The sequence below is a fragment of the Oncorhynchus tshawytscha genome, linkage group LG22 (assembly GCF_018296145.1).
Source record: "Oncorhynchus tshawytscha isolate Ot180627B linkage group LG22, Otsh_v2.0, whole genome shotgun sequence".
Lineage (NCBI taxonomy): Eukaryota > Metazoa > Chordata > Actinopteri > Salmoniformes > Salmonidae > Oncorhynchus > Oncorhynchus tshawytscha.
In genome coordinates, this window is record NC_056450.1 from 45860711 (window position 1) to 45883576 (window position 22866).

At 43.7% G+C, this 22866-nt stretch overlaps 1 protein-coding gene across 1 annotated transcript; it reads left to right on the forward strand.

Annotated features, from left to right (window-relative positions):
* Positions 1–8381: 8381 nt before the first annotated feature.
* On the forward strand, positions 8382–15829 carry fkbpl (FKBP prolyl isomerase like). The gene is made up of 2 exons (XM_024436497.2): positions 8382–8644; positions 14837–15829. The coding sequence occupies exons 1-2, from the start codon at positions 8391–8393 to the stop codon at positions 15054–15056; spliced, it is 474 nt and encodes a 157-aa protein (XP_024292265.2). The 5' UTR covers positions 8382–8390; the 3' UTR covers positions 15057–15829.
* Positions 15830–22866: the final 7037 nt, after the last annotated feature.

Below are 22866 nucleotides of genomic sequence, written 5' to 3' on the forward strand. Positions count from 1 at the left end.
GGATTGATGGCAGCATTCGTGTGAAACTGAAGGCGCGAACCACTGCTTTTAATCAGGGCAAGGTGTCTGGTAACATGACTGAATACAAACAGTGCAGCTATTCCCTCCGCAAGGCTATCAAACAAGCTAAGCGCCAGTACAGAGACAAAGTAGAATCTCAATTCAACGGCTCAGACACAAGAGGTATGTGGCAGGGTCTACAGTCAATCACGGACTACAGGAAGAAACCCAGCCCAGTCACGGACCAGGATGTCTTGCTCCCAGGCAGACTAACTAACTTTTTTGCCCGCTTTGAGGACAATACAGTGCCACTGACACGGCCTGCAACGAAAACATGCGGTCTCTCCTTCACTGCAGCCGAAGTGAGTAAGACATTTAAACGTGTTAACCCTCACAAGGCTGCAGGCCCAGACGGCATCCCCAGCCGCGCCCTCAGAGCATGCGCAGACCAGCTGGCCGGTGTGTTTACGGACATATTCAATCAATCCCTATACCAGTCTGCTGTTCCCACATGCTTCAAGAGGGACACCATTGTTCCTGTTCCCAAGAAAGCTAAGGTAACTGAGCTAAATGACTACCGCCCGTAGCACTCACATCCGTCATCATGAAGTGCTTTGAGAGACTAGTCAAGGACCATATCACCTCCACCCTACCTGACACCCTAGACCCACTCCAATTTGCTTACCGCCCAAATAGGTCCACAGACGATGCAATCTCAACCACACTGCACACTGCCCTAACCCATCTGGACAAGAGGAATACCTATGTGAGAATGCTGTTCATCGACTACAGCTCGGCATTTAACACCATAGTACCCTCCAAGCTCGTCATCAAGCTCGAGACCCTGGGTCTCGACCCCGCCCTGTGCAACTGGGTACTGGACTTCCTGACGGGCCGCCCCCAGGTGGTGAGTGTAGGCAACAACATCTCCTCCCCGCTGATCCTCAACACTGGGGCCCCACAAGGGTGCGTTCTGAGCCCTCTCCTGTAGTCCCTGTTCACCCACGACTGCGTGGCCACGCACGCCTCCAACTCAATCATCAAGTTTGCGGACGACACAACAGTGGTAGGCTTGATTACCAACAATGACGAGACGGCCTACAGGGAGGAGGTGAGGGCCCTCGGAGTGTGGTGTCAGGAAAATAACCTCACACTCAACGTCAACAAAACTAAGGAGATGATTGCGGACTTCAGGAAACAGCAGAGGGTACACCCCCATCCACATCGATGGAACAGTAGTGGAGAGGGTAGCAAGTTTTAAGTTCCTCGGCATACACATCACAGACAAACTGAATTGGTCCACTCACACAGACAGCATCGTGAGGAAGGCGCAGCAGCGCCTCTTCAACCTCAGGAGGCTGAAGAAATTCGGCTTGTCACCAAAAGCACTCACAAACTTCTACAGATGCACAATCGAGAGCATCCTGGCGGGCTGTATCACCGCCTGGTACGGCAACTGCACCGCCCTCAACCGTAAGGCTCTCCAGAGGGTAGTGAGGTCTGCACAACGCATCACCGGGGGCAAACTACCTGCCCTCCAGGACACCTACACCACCCGATGCTACAGGAAGGCCATAAAGATCATCAAGGACATCAACCACCCGAGCCACTGCCTGTTCACCCCGCTGTCATCCAGAAGGCGAGGTCAGTACAGGTGCATCAAAGCTGGGACCGAGAGACTGAAAAACAGCTTCTATCTCAAGGCCATCAGACTGTTAAACAGCCACCACTAACATTGAGTGGCTACTGCCAACACACTGTCAATGACACTGACTCTACTCCAGCCACTTTAATAATGGGAATTGATGGGAAATTATGTAAATATATCACTAGCCACTTTAAACAATGCTACCTTATATAATGTTACTTACCCTACATTATTCATCTCATATGCATACGTAGATACTGTACTCTATATCATCGACTGCATCCTTATGTAATACATGTATCACTAGCCACTTTAACTATGCCACTTGGTTTACATACTCATCTCATATGTATATACTGTACTCGATATCATCTACTGTATCTTGCCTATGCTGCTCGGTACCATCACTCATTCATATATCCTTATGTACATATTCTTTATCCCCTTACACTGTGTATAAGACAGTAGTTTTTTTGGAATTGTTAGTTAGATTACTTGTTCGTTATTACTGCATTGTCGGAACTAGAAGCACAAGCATTTCGCTACACTCGCATTAACATCTGCTAACCATGTGTATGTGACAAATAAAATTTGATTTGATTTGATTTGAGAAATGTCCTGTGTGAGAGAGGCAGGTTGAGGTTTCCAGGGTTAGAGTAATGCAGAAGTTGACCTATGCTGAGGTAGTGAAGAAAGTAGAGGAAGATGGGTCAAGGGGGAGGGATCCTGAGAGGACTGGTGTGACTAGTAGATCTGTACCAGAACAGAGGGAGGGATCCTGAGAGGACTGGTGTGACTAGTAGATATGTACCAGAACAGAGGGAGGGGTCCTGAGAGGACTGGTGTCGTAGATCTGTACCAGAACAGAGGGAGGGATCCTGAGAAGACTGGTGTAGTAGATCTGTACCAGAACAGAGGGAGGGATTCTGAGAGGACTGGTGTGACTAGTAGATCTGTACCAGAACAGAGGGAGGGATCCTGAGAGGAGTGGTGTGACTAGTAGATCTGTACCAGAACAGAGGGAGGGGTCCTGAGAGGACTGGTGTAGTAGATCTGTACCAGAACAGAGGGAGGGATCCTGAGAGGACTGGTGTAGTAGATCTGTACCAGAACAGAGGGAGGGATCCTGAGAAGACTGGTGTAGTAGATCTGTACCAGAACAGAGGGAGGGATCCTGGGAGGACTGGTGTGACTAGTAGATCTGTACCAGAACAGAGGGAGGGATGCTGAGAGGACTGGTGTAGTAGATCTGTACCAGAACAGAGATATAAACCAACAAGTGATATATGTTTCAGTGAGATTGGATTTGTAGCATATATAACAATGGTTATCAACTGTACTGCAGGGATGGAAAGTCACAGAAAATTGAGGTGGTGGTGGCAGCTGCAGAGAGGTATTTGGGTGTACGAGACTTGATGTCAGAAGAGTTACAGGGTGTGTTCAGTGATGGTGTCCCATCCTTTCAGTCTGTTGGCCTGAGGTAGGACCAGATAGTGGAGTAGGCTGTTTTTTTGTGAGTGTATTGTTAGATGGTAGATGGTAGGGTATTTAAAGAGTGGAGTAGGGTGGTAGGTTGTTAATTAATGAGTGTAGGGTTAGATGGTAGATGGTAGGGTATTTAAATAGTGGAGTAGGGTGGGGGGTTTGTAGTGAGTGTAGGGTTAGATGGTAGATGGTAGGGTATTTAAATAGTGGAGTAGGGTGGGGAGGTTTTAGTGAGTGTAGGGTTAGATGGTAGGGTATTTAAATAGTGGAGTAGGGTGGGGGTTTGTAGTGAGTGTAGGGTTAGATGGTAGATGGTAGGGTATTTAAATAGTGGAGTAGGGTGGGGGTTTGTAGTGAGTGTAGGGTTAGATGGTAGATGGTAGGGTATTTAAATAGTGGAGTAGGGTGGGGGTTTGTAGTGAGTGTAGGGTTAGATGGTAGATGGTAGGGTATTTAAATAGTGGAGTAGGGTGGGGAGGTTTTAGTGAGTGTAGGGTTAGATGGTAGGGTATTTAAATAGTGGAGTAGGGTGGGGGTTTGTAGTGAGTGTAGGGTTAGATGGTAGATGGTAGGGTATTTAAATAGTGGAGTAGGGTGGGGGGGTTTGTAGTGAGTGTAGGGTTAGATGGTAGATGGTAGGGTATTTAAATAGTGGAGTAGGGTGGGGGGTTTGTAGTGAGTGTAGGGTTAGATGGTAGATGGTAGGGTATTTAAATAGTGGAGTAGGGTGGGGAGGTTTTAGTGAGTGTAGGGTTAGATGGTAGGGTATTTAAATAGTGGAGTCGAGTGGTGGGTTTGCACTGCAAAATTACTGCAGTACATTTTTTATATTTTGAATGCTGTATAACTGCACTCTAACTGCAATATCTTTTCGTAAGGAAGGTGGCGGCAATGCAACATATATTAGGTGCCAAACGCCGTTAAACCTCATCGAAGAAGAAGTTGTATTGTTTTGATCCGTTGAAGTCGCACATAGCCGAAATACCGTTTGTCTGCAGGTAGGAATAAGTTAGATAGCTGTTCATCTTCTCATGAAATGTAGTATGTTTTACATGCGTTTTTACTTTATGCACATGTTTTTACTTTCGCAATGTTCATTAACGCGTTATAGCTAGCTAACTGGCTAAAGGGTTAGTGCTATCTGGAGTCCTTGGGACGTTCCTACCCTAAATCCTCCCCATAACCTTTACCCTAAATCCTCCCCTAACTCCTCAATTTAACCCCTACCCATTTTAAATGTAAGCTTCAATGTGTTAGCGACGTCCCAAGGACCCCGGATTGCATGAGTCCTGGCTAAAGCTAACAGGCTGGTGAAAGAGGCTGGCAGCTGAGGAGCGCTCTACTACGTCCCACAGACCCGCTCTCTGCAGGCGCAACCAGGGGTGGTTCAACCAGGGGTGGTTCAACCAGGGGTGGTTCAACCAGGGGGTTCAACCAGGGGTGGTTCAACCAGGGGTGGTTCAACCAGGGGGTTCAACCAGGGGGTTCAACCAGGGGGGGGGTTCAACCAGGGGGTTCAACCAGCGTGACATAATTACTAGCTAGTTAGCACACAATGACAAGTTTCTTGAGCCAACTAAAAAAAGTGGAACAAAAAATACACACACATTGAGTTGTTGCTACCAAAAAAAGTATTAATACCCATTAATGTGGGTATTAATCTTGTTCATTCCCAGCGCGCATTTCCACCCTTACGAAAAAAAGATTAATCAGAGTGATTAGATTGCAGATATAGCATAAAAATATGGCCTTTTCTGTAGCCAACATGCTGGATGTAACATGTATGGCACTAATGAGATGCAAACTTATGTAGGTTTCTCTGATCAAATAGCCTAATCAAAAAATGTGCTGACATGTTAACAAACAACATCCTAACAGGTCAAAGTAAAATGGAAAATATGGAATGGACATCAGGCTACTCACAACTAATGTCCAGGAGTTGTTTTCCTGTGGGCAAAATTGTCATGATCAGTGGTTTCGAGTTCGTATCCATAAAATAAAATACTTCTGCATTTCCCGCTGTGTAAACACATTGCAAATAGGCTCAGACTCCCCCTGATAAAGTTGGGTAGCTGATATTCATAGATTTTAAATAGCCAAATTGATTAGTTACATTACTCCTGAGTGGCAGCTGCAGTCTAAGGCACTGCATCTCAGTGTTAGAGGCGTCACTACAGACCCTGGTTCGATTCCAGGCTGTATCACAACCGGCTGTGATTGGGAGACCCATAGGGCGGTGCACAATTGGCCCAGCGTCGTCTGGGTTAGGGTTTGGCCCGGGTAGGCAGTCATTGTAAATAAGAATTTGTTCTTAACTTACTTGCCTAGTTAAATAAATAAAAAATAAACAGGAATCGGGACTAATAAAACCAATGCAATGGCCTGTTTTTATAAATGGTGGGCATTCATATAATTCCATTGCAGCTGACATGGTAGGCTGCACCCCAGTAAGTCCTTTTTGGTCCCGTCTGTACATCTTGTTGGTGCGGCAGTGATTCCCATGTCGTCCACAGAGGTTTATTTATCGGTTAAGTCCGGACCAAATCTGATCTTTGTGCGCGCTAACCAAGGTTGCCAGGTGCACGGTGTTTCCTCCGACACATTGGTGCGGCTGGCTTCCGGGTTGGATGGCGCTGTGTTAAGAAGCAGTACGGCTGGTTGGGTTGTGTATCGGAGGACGCATGACTTTCAACCTTCGTCTCCCCCGAGCCCGTACGGGAGTTGTAGCGATGAGATTGTAGCTACTAACAATTGGACACCATGAAATTGGGGAGAAAAAGGGGGTAAAATTCAAAACAAAAAAAACAACAACAAAAAAAAGTAAATGGAATTGATAAAATGTACTTAAATATCAAAAGTAAAAGTATGAACAATTTCAACTGAAGGTTGCTGGATCGAATCCCAGAGCTGACAAGGTTCAAATCTGTTGTTCTGCCCCTGAACAAGGCAGTTAACCCACTGTTCTCTGGTAGGCTTTCATTCTAAATAATAATTTGTTCTGACTTGCCTAGTTAAATACAAACATATTTTCAAATTACTTATATTAAGCAAAGCAGATGGACACATTTAAAAAATTTTAAAAAAAATCATATACGGATAGCCAGGGGCTCCAACACTCAGACGTAAGTAATGCAGTATTCATGTCTCTCTTTCTCTATCCGTCCTACAAACATTATCATCCAAAAAACTGCAGAATATGTACGTTCTTGTGCAGAGACTCAACTGTATATCATTGAATATCTGTGTTGTATTGAAGAAAGTGCCCCAGTGAAGTATTGATTGAAATATTACTTTCATTCATCATTTACAAACGAAGCATGTGTTTAGTGAGTCTGCCAGGTCAGAGGCAGTAGAGATGACCAGGGATATTCTCTTGATAAGTGTGTGAATTAGACAATTTTCCTGTTCTGTTAAGCATTCAAAATAGAATTAGTACTTTTGGGTGTCAGGGAACATTTATGGAGTAAAAAGTACATAATTTTCTTTAGGAATTTAGTGAAGTAAAAGTTGTCAAAAATGTAAAAAGTAAAGTACAGATACTCAAACATTTTGAAGTACTTTACACAACTGGTTAAAGCTTTACTCTAAAATGGATTAAATAAATAAAAATCCTCATCAATATACACACGATACCCGATAATGACAAAGTGAAAACAGTTTTTTAGACATTTTTGCAGATGTAAATAAATAAATGAATATTTACATAAGTATTCAGACCCTTTGCTATGAAACTCGAAATTGAGCTCATCTGCATGCTATTTCCATTGATCATCCTTGAGATGTTTCTACAACTTGATTGGAGTCCACTTGTGATAAATTCAATTGATTGGACATGATTTGGAAAGGCACACACCTGTCTATATAAGGTCCCACAGTTGACAGTGCATGTCAGAGCAAAAACCAAGCCATGAGATTGAAGGAATTGTGGCCTCCATCATTCTTAAATGGAAGAGGTTTGGAACCACCAAGACTCTTTCTCAGGCCTGTATAGTAGAGTGACCAAACAGAAGCTGCTCCTCAGTAAAAGGCACATGACAGCCGGCTTGGACTTTGCCAAAAGGCACCTAAAGGACTCTCAGACCATAAGAAACAAGATTCTCTGGTCTGATGAAACCAAGATTGAACTCTTTGGCCTGAATGCCAAAGCGTCACGTCTTGAGGAAACCTGGCACCATCCCTACGGGGAAGGGTGGTGGCATCATCATCCTGCTGTGGGGATGTTTTTCAGCAGCAGGGACTGGGAGACTAGTCAGGATTGAGGGAAAGATGAACGGAGCAAAGTACAGAGAGATCCTTGATGAAAACCTGCTCCAGAGCGCTCAGGACTTCCAACAGGACAATGACCCAAAGCACATTAGTTTATAAAAAATACGCTTGGACGTTCATTCCATGTTGTTTAGGTTACTATATTATGTTGTTGGTTACCATGCAACGGGAATATCTCCTCTCCATCTCTGCTTCTTCTCTTCTTCCTCTCTTTGTCTTCTCTCCTCCTCTTCTTCTTGTCTTCTCTCTCCCTCTAACTCTCACTCTCTCCTCAAGTGATGATGACCTCCCAGGCAGCGGAGACAGAAGGCGATAAGATCACTTCCTGGGTGTCTGTGTGCCCCAGGGGCTTGTGGGAGGTTTGTCAGAGGAGGAAACGAGGGGCGGGGCCAACTGACCCCTCTGGAGACGTCTACCCCGGGATTGGCTCTCTGTGTCAGGTCAGAGTTCAACGCCAAGGAGAACCTACAGCTGACCCGGAGCTGTCACTCAAACCTGACCTGCCAATCGCAGTCCTTTCAGATGCCCAGGTCCCACCCCTACAGCGCTCCCAGGGTACCATGCTGCAGGTCCCGCTTGGTGATTGGATCATTCTGAGGCTGGGGGAGGGGCAGTGTGACATCACAGAGGGGTGTGTGGAGGGGATGAGAGCTGGAGAGAAGTGTGAGGTAAGGAGAGGCTCACACACCAATAGCACCACACTGAATCAGCATGTACCTACTGTTACCCATTCACCCTTCATACAGCTGGTCTTAACCTTTCACTCCTTTGACCCTCGTGTCCCCAGGTAATGCTGACTCCACTAACAGACCGACTCCGGGGAGGAGAAGAGGAGCAGAAGAGAGCAGGCCCTGACCAGTCCCTGTGTATAACAGTAGAGCTCCAGTCCTTCTCTCCTGGCCATGAGTCCTGGCAGCTGTCAGCTGGAGAGAAGTGGGGCTGGGTGATGTCACACAAGCAGAGGGGGGGAGACAGGTTTAGGGCGGGGGACATGTGGGGGGCGGCAGACAGCTACAGCCGAGCCATCAAACTCCTCATCACCCTAAAACTACACACCCGGGGAGAAGGGGAGGAGATGACTCTGATAGAGGAGGAGGAGGAGGATGAGGAGACGGAGAAGAAAGATAGCCTAGAGGCCCCTACAGATCGTCAGTACCGTTCCACCAAGGCCTCTCTCTACTCCAACCTATCCCTATGTCAGCTGAAACTGGGCCAGTGGTCCCGGGCCAGAGGGTGTGCCTCCAGGTAAGGCTAGGAATTGCCAGGGACCTCACCAGTACTTAATTTGTAAATCGGGAATTCCCAGAACACATAGTGAGCACGGGGGGCTCTGAGGTGGGTGTGGGGGGGGCTCTGAGGAACCGTCCCAAACACATTGAGAAAAAAAGTGTCTAACACAACATAGCAGCAGACAGAGTAAACAGCCAAGTAGCCTACTATCTATGGTGGTGAAACGGACAGCACTCTCCATGGCGCTGAATAATTCAAAGCATTTTAGACGTCACTGCAGTATGCCCACATACTTGAGTAAAGCTGCGGTTACACAAGTCCACATTTCTTAGAGCCTAATTTTCTAGACGTCAGTGTACAGCAACATTTTTAGACAACACTGCAGAACACCCATATACCCACATACTCAGCTGTGGAGCTTACAAGACCTGCATTTCATATCATTTTCAAGTCATCAATGTAGCTGTAGAACAAATAGCGGAATAAAACTTCAAATCAAATAAATCAATGTAGGACACAGCAGAACACACACATGAGAATATATAGGCCTCCTGCCTATGTGGAAGTATGAAGCACATATTCAGATTACCTTCACAGTACAGAACAAGTTTGTAATGGAAGAAATATGTACTACCTTAGTTTTCAAAACCTCCCACAACGACTCTCCCCGTGACTCTTGAGAGTCAACTTGCCATGAGCGGGATGTTTAGTCTCCTTCTCAGGCTGTTCTGAAGACTCTGGCTGTAGTGTCTATTTTTTCATTCTGAGTGTGAACTATAATCTGGGTGTCCTCTCTAGCCTCGTCTACAAATACGCCTGTTCAAAAACCTTTTTTCTGGGGGCTATTTGTTGTTTCTTTACGTCTGAGACACAGGATGTTAATTTAGTGTACATTCCCACTATTTTGCTAGTTTAATCCCTCCAGTTGTTTCTAGACCCAAGCTCCCTACTTTTTTGCGTGTTGTACAGCCCAACTCTGAATTCTGCATGACAAGCCAGGGGTTATACGTTTGCTTGTTCTTGTTATACATTTGCTTGTTCTTGAACTGCTCCGAGCACTTCGTCGGTGGATGCACTGCCGCCCTCACCCCCAGCTCCCCATCTCCCTCTCCAGCTGGGTTAGGGTTAGGTCTACTAGCTAGTGAAGGTAGCTGAACTGGCGGGATTAATAGCAGCGCTGTTAGCTAAGGTATCGCTATCAGGAACAGTTTGCACCTCACTCCTCTCCTCCGGCACTGACAGTTCTCTGGCTCGTTCTGAGTTCGAATTCACTATCTATCTCTGGAATTATTATTATTTAAACATTTTTGGGGGGCTTTCTCACGATTCAAATTCAGTAGGGAGACGACTAGACTAGGCTATGTGACGTAATTACGTAGGGACCTCTTCCATATCTGACCACCACTACCAAGATCTGTGTCAAGATCAGTTACTTACCCCACCGGCCCTCCCCATAACCTCTATGTACAAATAAGAGAGCAGGTCTGGAATCAGTGTGGCTCGATAGGATGACTATATACATTGGGGCAAAAAAGTATTTAGTCAGCTGCCAATTGTGCAAGTTCTCCCACTTAAAAAGATGAGAGAAGCCTGTAATTTTCATCATAGGTACACTTCAACTATGACAGACGAAATGAGAAAAAAAATCCAGAAAATCACATTGTAGGATTTTTAATTAATTTATTTGCAAATTATGGTGGAAAATAAGTATTTGGTCACCTACAAACAAGCAAGATTTCTGGCTCTCACAGACCTGTAACTTCTCCTTTAACCTCTAGCGACTCCCAAACCCACATGCGGGAGCGTAATCATCGCCTGAAACTAATTAGCATAACGCAGCGGACATAAATATCCCTAGAAAATGTTCCTATTCATGAAAATCACAAATGAAATATATTGAGGCACAGCTTAGCCTTTTGTTAATCACCCTGTCATCTCAGATTTTCAAAATATGCTTTACAGCCAACGCTAGACAAGCATTTGTGTAAGTTTATAATAGCCTAGCATAGCATTATGCCTTGCTAGCAGCAGGCAACCTTGTCACGGAAATCAGAAAAGCAATCAAATTAAATCGTTTACCTTTGAACTTCGGATGTTTTCACTCACGAGACTCCCAGGTAGATAGCCAAAGTTCATTTTTTTCCCAAAAGATTATTTTTGTAGGCGAAACAGCTCCATTTGTTCTTCACGTTTGGCAGAGAAATCGGCCGGAAATTGTGGTCACAGCAGCGGCGAATTTTTTTCCAAAATAGCTCCATAATATCGACAGAAACATGGCAAACATTGTTTAGAATCCATCCTCAAGGTATTTTTCTAATATTTATTCGATAATATATCCGTCGGGACAATTCCTTTTTCTCTAGGACCGATTGGAGTAATGGCTACCTCTGTACTTTACGTGAGAATCTCTCTCGGAGCCACCATGTGACCACTTACGCAATGTGCCCCATACGGCTATTCTTCAACAGAAATGCGTAAAACTACGTCACAATGCTGTAGACACCTTGGGGAATACGTAGAAAGCGTAAGCTCGTTGATGGTACATTCACAGCTGAATAGGGAGTCATTGGAACGCAGCGCTTTCAAAACCTGGGGCACTTCCGGATTGGATTTTTCTCAGGCTTTCGCCTGCAACATCAGTTCTGTTACACTCACAGACAATATCTTTACAGTTTTGGAAACGTTAGTGTTTTCTATCGAAAGCTGTCAATTATATGCATATTCTAGCATCTTTTCCTGACAAAATATTCCGTTTAAAACGGGAACGTTTTTTTTCCAAAAATGACAATACTGCCCCTAGAGTTCCAAGAGGTTTTAAGGGGCTCCTCTGTCCTCCACTCGTTACCTGTATTAATGGCACCTGTTTGAACTTGTTATCAGTATAAAAGACACCTGTCCACAACCTCAAACAGTCACACTCCAAACTCCACTATGGCCAAGGACACCAGAAACAAAATTGTAGACCTGCACCAGGCTGGGAAGACTGAATCTGCAATAGGTAAGCAGCTTGGTTTGTAGAAATCAACTGTGGGAGCATTTATTAGGAAATGGAAGACATACAAGACCACTGATAATCTCCCTTGATCACGCAAGATCTCGCCCCGTGGGGTCAAAATGATCACAAGAACGGTGAGCAAAAGTCACAGAACCACACGGGGGGACCTAGTGAAAGACCTGCAGAGAGCTGGGAGCAAAGTAACAAAGCCTACCATCAGCAAGGTCATTGAAGATGAAATGTGGCTGGGTCTTTCAGCATGACAATGATCCCAAACACACCGCCCGGGAAACGAAGGAGTGGCTTCGTAAGAAGCATTTCAAGGCCCTGGAGTGGCCTAGCCAGTCTCCAGATCTCAACCCCATAGAAAATCTTTGGAGGGAGTTGAAAGTCCATGTTGCCCAGCAACAGCCCCAAAACATCACTGCTCTAGAGGAGATCTGCATGGAGGAAGGGGCCAAAATACCAGCAACAGTGTGTGAAAACCTTGTGAAGACTTACAGAAAACATTTGACCTCTGTCATTGCCAACAAAGGGTATATAACAAAGTATTGAGAAACTTTTGTTATTGACCAAATACTTATTTTCCACCATAATTTGCAAATTCATTAAAAATCCTACAATGTGATTTCCTGGATTTTTTTTCTCATTTTGTCCGTCATAGTTGAAGTGTACCTATGATGAAAATTACAGGCCTCTCATCTTTTTAAGTGGGAGAACTTGCACAATTGGTGGCTGACTAAATACTTTTTTACCCCACTGTAGAAGGATCACCGTGCTTTTACATGATGGTCTTTCTGGGGGGAGAAATAACGAGGAGACAACTTGATATAATGCTGAACGCTTTTATTAGAATGTCTACAGTGAGAACAGTGAAACAATTAATAAATCCGGATCCAGGAAAATAGGTGCCGGAACAAACAGTCAAATCTGAGAGGTGCTGGATCCTGTTCCTGCAGGATCCGTCTCAAATTAAGCACTAGACCTCACGATACGATATCATGATACTTGGGTGCTGATACGATATGTATTGCAATTGTCACAATCATGGCCGCTGGAAGATGTTTTTGGGTTGGAGGGCTGTTGATGGGCGGAAGGGGGGTGGGGTTGCTTCGGTCATACAGGAGTAAAAAAAAGGACTAGTTCACTAATTTGGTAATTTGTATGTGACTCGTTTCAGGCGTATGTTGCGCGTCACTACACAGTCGAGGCATTTGAACGTAAACATTTATTTTTGATCAAAATGCGTTTTTTTTTGTCAGAAATGCCTTCTGCAACATGTGAACTTTCATGTGCCTTAATAACAAACGTGTATGCCATCTGTAGATATGAATACAATTGTTAAATTACGAGCCTTGTTGGTTAAGCCACGGAAAAAGCCAGGAATCTTCCCACTAGCCATGATTGGCTGAGGTAATGGATGGGCTGGACAAGCCGAGAGATGAGTTCGGATTGGTCTGCCATGTAGCACGCTTCTGTTTATAACTGTTTATGATCTGGTCAGTATGTGATCCTTTCTAACGGGGCTTTTTTGAAAGCTAACATGAAGAACTGCAAAAGTGTTGCTCTCCACTTTCTGGAGGACCGAGTTTTGAAATCGGTGGAATGGCGGTGGAAGCACAGTATGATAGCTAAGGAGATGGAGAAAATTCTGGCGTTTGAATGAAATATGCAGAGGGAGTTGAAAAGAGAACACACATAGAATTGTAATCCGGAGACCGGTGTTTTATACATCTTCAAACTAAGGGCAACCATGGCATCCATGACAGAGAGGGAGAAGTGTTCATGCATGTTTACGGGTAAGAGAGTCTAGCTAGCTACATTTTCAGATATTATACGTTTCTAATTTAGTCAGAAAGTCGTTTTAATTTCAAGCTAAAGTGTACTGTTAGTTGGCTGGCTCGCTCGCTAGCTAATGTTACGTGAATGATCTGTACAGTAATATTATTCATATCTCACAGCCATTTGCATTGCTAGCTAACATTGAATCTAGTTTGTTAGCTACATGCAGAATAATGCAGGGTAGTAATGTTATAAATTAGGATTATGGGTCATTGTTTAGCTATCTAGCGACATGTCTAAACAAAAGACTCCACTATGCAAGGTACCATTTCACTGTACCGTTCACACCTTCTGTGTCCTGTGCATGTGACGAATACATTTTTGATTTGATATAGTTTGTATTTTCCAGAGACGGTAATGTGAAGAACAACATGACCTGCACCAAAGTCAGATCAGGATATAACATCAGGCCAACGAGACAGTGCCCAAGTTCTAGAATTCTCCGGTAGAATGCCCTGCTTTTATTTTGTCTCACTTACAACTGTCTTTCCTGTAATTGGCTCGCCATTAACTTGTAAATAATGATCTTGTTGTGAGTTTATGTTCCTGTAATAATTAATACAAATTAGCGAAAGTTAAGACGTTGTCAGTTATGTGGTCATTATTTAAACTGGCTAGCCAGCTAACTTAACGTTAGCTGTCTAGCTAACAAGCTAACCAAAACATTGTTTAGAAAGTTGCTTTTAGGTGCCTGGTTTGCTAGATTGACATAAACAGATGGGTTTATTGGTGTTAAAATATACCAGTTATGCTATTTTGGACCAACAGGCTGCTGATGTCATGCATGTGAATCCTTAAAGAGCTGGGTGGGGCTAAGTCATAAGAGGGTGTGACCGATGTTGAATGGGTGTCGACAAAGAAGAGCTCTCCACTAGATGCCCAAAGGTTCAAGGGCCATTTTCTCAAAAGTGGGGTTACAAGTTTATGAACTTTCAAAGCAGAATTACTTTCCCTCAACTGTAGTGTTACAGTATGATATACCGTTTTCGAGTCTCTACTTTTATCACAAGGTTAAAAAAAAATTAAAAACATTTTAAAATGTTGATACATAAGACAAAATTGAGCCAGTCGGTCACACATGCTCACAATCGTAAAGATTCTCTATATATTGCGATTTGAAGCTGTGATTTGTTTATTACGATTAGACATTCCCATTGTATTGCTCGCCATGTCTGATGCAGAGAGGAGAGAGCATGACAAAATTTGTTTTGATCAGTCATGGAAAAACATGTTGGTTCCCTGTTTCAAAAGTAAATTAATAACAAGGAAAAAATACTAGCTTTGGGCAGGCACAGCTGACTAATGCAAAAATAATATTGAGATATATTGTCAAATAATATCCCAATATGTAACTATTTTTTTCCCGCCAGATCCACGCTGCTGGAGCCCCAAGGGCTGAAGGCCTGGTACCGCCTTGGGCAGGCCAACCTGGAGGCAGGGGAGCTGGAGGAGGCCGACAGGGCCTTCAGGAAACTACAGGAGCTCCAGCCTGACTCTCCCTCCGCCCTGAGAGGACTGAGAGAGGTGGGGAGGAGGGAGCGAGAGACGAATAGCAGACTGGGACAGAGACTCGGCAAGATGTTCAGCTGAAGAGGGAGAGTGAGAGAGGACTGATAGCCAACTGGGACAGGGACTGAGTCAAATGTTCAGGCAAAAAGGAAAGGATGACAATTAGCAGACTATTTTTTCATCCACAAATAGTCTTAGGCTGCGTTTATATAAGTAGCCCAATTCTGATATTTTTTGCCAATATTGGTCTTTGACCAATCACAAGTAAAATAAATATCAGAATTGGGATGTCTGTGTAAATATGGGCACTGGATTATGGGATTTAAGTGTCAGTCATTTAAAAAAAAAATTTATTGAACTGTTAAGACACTGGAGCTGTTCTAGAAAATACATTTAAGAAGTGGTATAGAAATTAGCTGGAATTATGGGTAGGACGGCTTTTCACAAACTCTGTCCTGGCGACGACAAGAGCCACACATTGAGGTTTTTGCCCTAGCACTACTAATTCAAATAATCAAAGTTTGACGATGAGTTAGTTATTTGAATCAGCTGTGTAGTGTCAGGGCACCCCAGTTAGAAACGCTGGGCAGGATTAGGGTTGTAAAGGGAGGGTACAACACAAATGAGTGGCTACTCTGACAAATCAGTCTGGTCTTGACATCAAACAAACAATAGCCCAGGCCAATGATACGGGAAAAAGATTGTACATCTTAGGAGGAGATATCTATGTGTATCTACCTACACACACACGTACAGTTGAAGTCAGAAGTTTATATACACCTTAGCCAAATACATTTAAACTCAGTTTTTCACGATTCCTGACATTTAATCCAAGTAAACAGTACCTGTCTTTAGGTCAGTTAGGATGATCACTTTATTTTAAGAATGTGAAATGTCACAATAATAGAAGAGAGAATGATTTATTTCAGCTTTTATTTCTTTCATCACATTCTCAGTGGGCCAAAAGTTTACATACACTCAATTAGTATTTGGTAGCATTGCCTTTCAATTGTTTAACTTGGGTCAAACGTTTCGGGGTAGCCCGTTTTGGGCCCATTCCTCCTGACAGAGCTAGTGTAACTGAGTCAGGTTTGTATAGGCCTCCTTGCTCACACACGCTTTTTCTGTTCTGCCCACAAATTTTCTATAGGATTGAGGTCAGGGCTTTGTGATGGCCACTCAAATACCTTGACTTTGTTGTCCTTAAGCCATTTTGCCTCAACTTTGGAAGTATGCTTGGGGTTATTGTCCATTTGGAAGACAGATGAACTTGGTACCTTCAGGCGTTTGGAACCAGACTTGTGGAGGTTTACACATTTTTTTCTGAGGTCTTGGCTGATTTCTTTTGATTTTCCCATGATGTCAAGCAAAGAGGCACAGAAGTGGGCCTTGAAATACATCCACATGTTCACCTCCAATTGACTCAAAAGATGTCAATTAGCCTATCAGAAGCTTCTAAAAGCCATGACATTTTGGGGAATTTTACAAGCTGTTTAAAGGCACAGTCAACTTAGTGTATGTAAACTTCTGACCCACTGGAATTGTGATACAGTGAAATACTATGTCTGTAAACAATTGTTGGAAAAGTTACTTGTGTCATGCGCAAAGTAGATGTCCTAACCAACTTGCCAAAACTATAGTTTGTTAAAAATAACTTTGTGGAGTGGTTGAAATATTAGTTTTAATGACTCCAACCTAAGTGTATGTAAACTTCTGACTTCAACTGTTCATACATACACACACACTACCGGTCAAAGGTTTTAGAACACCTACTCATTAAATGGTTTTTCTTTATTTGACTATTTTTCTACATTGTATAATTAATAGTGAAGACATCAAAGCTATGAAATAACACATGGAATAATGTAGTCTAAAAAAGTGTTAAACAAATCAAAATATATATTTTATATTTGAGGTTCTTCAAATAGCTACCCTTTGCCTTGATGACAGCTTTGCACACTTTTGGCATTCTCTCAACCAGCTTCACCTGGAATGCTAATTCAACAATCTTGGAGTTCCCACATATGCTGAGCACTTGTTGGCTGCTTTTCCTTCACTGTGCTGTCCTACTCATCCCTAACCATCTCAATTTGGTTGAGGTCAGGGTATTGTGGGGGCCACAATGGTAAAATAGCCCTTACACTGGCTGGAGGTGTTTTGAGGCATTGTCCTGTTGAAAAACAAATTATACTCCCACCCAAACCAGATGGGATGGCATATCACTGCAGAATGCTGTGGTAGCCATGCTGGTTAAGTGTGCCTTGAATTCTAAATAAATCACAGACATTGTCACCAGCAAATCACCTCCCACACAATAACACCACCTCCACGCATAATGGTGGGAAATACACATGCGGAGATCATCTGTTCACCCACGCCGCATCTCACAAAGACACGGCGGTTGCAACCACAAATCTCAAATTTGGACTCCAAACCAAAGGATACATTTCCACCAGTCTAATGTCCATTGCTCGTGTTTCTTGGCCTAAGCAAGTCTCTTATTATTATTATTATTGGTGTCCTTTAGTAGTGGTTTCTTTGCAGCAATTCGACCTTGAAGGCCTGATTCACGCAGTCTCCTCTGAACAGTTGATGTTGAGATGAGTCTGTTACTTGACCTCTGAAGGATTTATTTGGGCTGCAGTTTCTGAGGCTGGTATCTCTAATGAACGTATCCTCTGCAGCAGATAAGCAGACAGTTTCATCATAGCGCTTGGTTTTTGCGTGGTTTTTGCGACTGCATTTGAAGAAACTTTCAAAGTTCTTGAAATGTTCTGTATTGACTGACCTTCATGTCTTAAAAAAATAATGGACTATCGTTTCTCTTTGCTTATTTGAGCTGTTCTTGCCATAATATGAACCAAATAGGACCATCTTCTGTATACCACCCCTGCCTTGTCACAACTGATTGGCTCAAACACATTAAGAAGGAAAGAAATTGTGCAAAGTGCAAAGCTGCCATCAAGGCAAAGGGTATCTATTTGAAGAATCTCAAATATAAAATATATTTTGATTTGTTAAACACTTTTTTAGTTGTTTTTTTTTTGGTTCCTATGTGATTCCATATACAGCCTATGTGATTCCATATACAGCCTATGTGATTCCATATACAGCCTATGTGATTCCATATACAGCCTATGTGATTCCATATACAGCCTATGTGATTCCATATACAGCCTATGTGATTCCATATACAGCGGTGGAAAAATGACTCAATTGTCATACTTGAGTAAAAGTAAAGATGCCTTTTAATAGAAAATGACTCAAGTAAATGTGAAAGTCACCCAGTAAAATACTATTTGAGCAAGAGTCTAAAAGTATTTGGTTTTAAATATACAGAAGTATCAAAAGTAAATGGGATTGCTAAAATATATTTAAATATCAAACGTAAAAGTATGAACTATTTGTTAATGAGAATCATCTTTACTAATGTTGCAGAAATCAGTAAAGATAGCACACAGCTCAGGCACCCATGCATACCCCACAAGACATGCCACCAGAGGTCTCTTCACAGTCCCCAAGTCCAGAACAGACTATGGGAGTCGCACAGTACTACATAGAGCCATGACTACATGGAACTCTATTCCACATCAAGTAACTAATGCAGTAACTCTAGATTTTTAAAAACAAAAGAAATACACGTTATTGAACAGCAGGACTGTGAAGAGACACAGGCACGCATACACATCTAATATATACTACACATCTAATATATATACTGCACATCTTGTATATAGTGTTATGTATACTACACATCTAATATATATACTGCCTAATGTATACTACACATCTTGTATATACTGTTATGTATATTACATAGCTCATACTGTATATACTGTATAACGTATACTGCCTAATGTATACTACACATCTTGTATATACTGCTGTGTATACTACACAGCTAATATACTGTAATGTATACTATACATCTACTGTATATAATGTATCCTACACAGCTCACTGTCTACTACACTTATCATACTATGTATACTACACATCCTAATATACAGTGCATTTGGAAAGTATTCAGAACCTTTAACTTTTTCCACATTTTGTTCCATTACAGCCTTATTCACAAAAAGAAAATGCCCCTCAATCTACACACAATACCCCATAATGACATCACAATACCCCATAATGACAAAGCAAAAACAGGATAATTTTTTTTGCACATTTATTACAAATAAAAACTGAAATCACATTTACATAAGTATTCAGACCCTTTACTCAGTACTTTGTTGAAGCACCTTTGGAAGCGAGCGCTCTGGAGAAGGTTTTCATCAAGGATCTCTGTACTTTGCGCTGTTCATCTTTCCCTTGATCCTGACTAGTCTCCCAGTCCCTGCTGCTGAAAAACATCCCCACAGCATGATGATGCCACCACGTTTCACCTTAGGGATGGTGCCAGGTTTCCTCCAGAGGAGATGCTTGGTATTCAGGCCAAAGAGTTCAATCTTGTTTTCATCAGACCAGAGAATCTTGTTTCTTATGGTCTGACAGTCCTTTAGGTGCCTTTTGGCAAAGTCCAAGCGGGCTGTCATGTGCCTTTTACTGAGGAGCGGCTTCCATCTGGCCACTCTACCATAAAGACCTGATTGGTGGAGTGCTGCAGAGACGGTTGTCCTTCTGGAAGGTTCTCCCATCTCCACAGAGGAACTCTCGAGCTCTGTCAGAGTGACAACCTTGATTTCTCAAATCAAATCAAATTTTATGTCACATACACATGGTTAGCAGATGTTAATGCGAGTGTAGCGAAATGCTTGTGCTTCTAGTTCCGACAATGCAGTAGTAACGAGCAAGTAATCTAACTAACAATTCCAAAAAAACTACTGTCTTATACAGTGTAAGGGGATAAAGAATATGTACATAAGGATATATGAATGAGTGATGGTACAGAGCAGCATAGGCAAGATACAGTAGATGATATCGAGTACAGTATATACATATGAGATATGTAAACCAAGTGGCATAGTTAAAGTGGCTAGTGATACATGTATTACATAAGGATGCAGTCGATGATATAGAGTACAGTATCAACGTATGCATATGAGATGAACAATGTAGGGTAAGTAACATTATATAAGGTAGCATTGTTTAAAGTGGCTAGTGATATATTTACATCATTTCCCATCAATTCCCATGATTAAAGTGGCTGGAGTAGAGTCAGTGTCATTGACAGTGTGTTGGCAGTAGCCACTCAATGTTAGTGGTGGCTGTTTAACAGTCTGATGGCCTTGAGATAGAAGCTGTTTTTCAGTCTCTCGGTCCCAGCTTTGATGCACCTGTACTGACCTCGCCTTCTGGATGACAGCGGGGTGAACAGGCAGTGGCTCGGGTGGTTGATGTCCTTGATGATCTTTATGGCCTTCCTGTAGCATCGGGTGGTGTAGGTGTCCTGGAGGGCAGGTAGTTTGCCCCCGGTGATGCGTTGTGCAGACCTCACTACCCTATAGAGAGCCTTACGGTTGAGGGCGGTGCAGTTGCCATACCAGGCGGTGATACAGCTCGCCAGGATGCTCTCGATTGTGCATCTGTAGAAGTTTGTGAGTGCTTTTGGTGACAAGCCGAATTTCTTCAGCCTCCTGAGGTTGAAGAGGCGCTGCTGCGCCTTCCTCACGATGCTGTCTGTGTGAGTGGACCAATTCAGTTTGTCTGTGATGTGTATGCCGAGGAACTTAAAACTTGCTACCCTCTCCACTACTTTTCCATCGATGTGGATGGGGGTGTTCCCTCTGCTGTTTCCTGAAGTCCACAATCATCTCCTTAGTTTTGTTGACGTTGAGTGTGAGGTTATTTTCCTGACACCACACTCCGAGGGCCCTCACCTCCTCCCTGTAGGCCGTCTCGTCGTTGTTGGTAATCAAGCCTACCACTGTTGTGTTGTCCGCAAACTTGATGATTGAGTTGGAGGCGTGCATGGCCACGCAGTCGTGGGTGAACAGGGAGTACAGGAGAGGGCTCAGAACGCACCCTTGTGGGGCCCCAGTGTTGAGGATCAGCGGGGAGGAGATGTTGTTGCCTACCCTCACCACCTGGGGGCGGCCCGTCAGGAAGTCCAGTACCCAGTTGCACAGGGCGGGGTCGAGACCCAGGGTCTCGAGCTTGGAGGGTACTATGGTGTTGAATGCCGAGCTGTAGTCGATGAACAGCATTCTCACATAGGTATTCCTCTTGTCCAGATGGGTTAGGGCAGTGTGCAGTGTGGTTGAGATTGCATCGTCTGTGGACCTATTTGGGCGGTAAGCAAATTGGAGTGGGTCAAGGGTGTCAGGTAGGGTGGAGGTGATATGGTCCTTGACTAGTCTCTCAAAGCACTTCATGATGACGGATGTGAGTGCTACGGGCGGTAGTCGTTTAGCTCAGTTACCTTAGCTTTCTTGGGAACAGGAACAATGGTGGCCCTCTTGAAGCATGTGGGAACAGCAGACTGGTATAGGGATTGATTGAATATGTCCGTAAACACACCGGCCAGCTGGTCTGCGCATGCTCTGAGGGCGCGGCTGGGGATGCCGTCTGGGCCTGCAGCCTTGCGAGGGTTAACACGTTTAAATGTCTTACTCACTTCGGCTGCAGTGAAGGAGAGACCGCATGTTTCCGTTGCAGGCCGTGTCAGTGGCACTGTATTGTCCTCAAAGCGGGCAAAAAGTTATTTAGTCTGCCTGGGAGCAAGACATCCTGGTCCGTGACTGGGCTGGGTTTCTTCCTGTAGTCCGTGATTGACTGTAGACCCTGCCACATGCCTCTTGTGTCTGAGCCGTTGAATTGAGATTCTACTTTGTCTCTGTACTGGCGCTTAGCTTGTTTGATAGCCTTGCGGAGGGAATAGCTGCACTGTTTGTATTCAGTCATGTTACCAGACACCTTGCCCTGATTAAAAGCAGTGGTTCGTGCCTTCAGTTTCACACGAATGCTGCCATCAATCCACGGTTTCTGGTTAGGGAATGTTTTAATCGTTGCTATGGGAACAACATCTTCAACGCACGTTCTAATGAACTCGCACACCGTATCAGCGTATTCGTCAATGTTTCTCAGTTTGGCTGGGCGGCCAGCTCTAGGAAGAGTCTTGGTGGTTCCAAACTTCTTCCATTTAAGAATGATAGAGGCCACTGTGTTCTTGACCTTCAATGCTGCAAACATTTTTTGGTACCCTTCCCCAGATCTGTGCCTCGACATAATCCTGTCTCGGTGCTCTACGGACAATTATTTCGACCTCATGGCTGGTTTTTGCTCTGACATGCACTTTACAAAAATGGTCCAACCAATTGAATTTACCACAAGTGGACTCCAATCAAGTTGTAGAAACATCTCAAGGATGATCAATGGAAACAGGATGCACCGGAGCTCAATTTCGAGTCTCATAGCAAAAGGTCTGAATACTTATTTTTAAAACATTTGCAAACATTTCTAAAACCTGTTTTCACTTTGTCATTATGGGGTATTGTGTGTAGATTGATGAAACATGTTTTATTGAATCCATTTTAGAATAGGGTTAGGGTTAGCATATTCCCTCCACTATAAGCCCCGTACTGTATATAACCCCCACTATAAGCCCCGTACTGTATATCCCCCCACTATAAGCCCCGTACTGTATCCCCCACCATAAGCCCCGTACTGTATATCCCCCACCCCCCCACCATAAGCCCCGTACTGTATATCCCCCACTGCAAGCCCCGTACTTTATATCCCCCCCTATAAGCCCCGTACTTATATCCCCCCCCCACTATAAGCCCCGTACTTTATATCCCCCCACTATAAGCCCCGTACTGTATATCCCCCCACCATAAGCCCCGTACTGTATATCCCCCCACCATAAGCCCCGTACTGTATATCCCCCACCATAAGCCCCGTACTGTATATCCCCCCACCATAAGCCCCGTACTGTATATCCCCC

Coding starts and splice junctions, on each gene's coding strand:
- fkbpl (XM_024436497.2), top strand. CDS start 8,391: ATGTGGGGGGCGGCAGACAGCTACAGCCGAGCCATCAAACTCCTCATC. Junction 8,645..14,836: donor GCCAGAGGGTGTGCCTCCAG/GTAAGGCTAGGA, acceptor TTTTCCCGCCAG/ATCCACGCTGCTGGAGCCCC.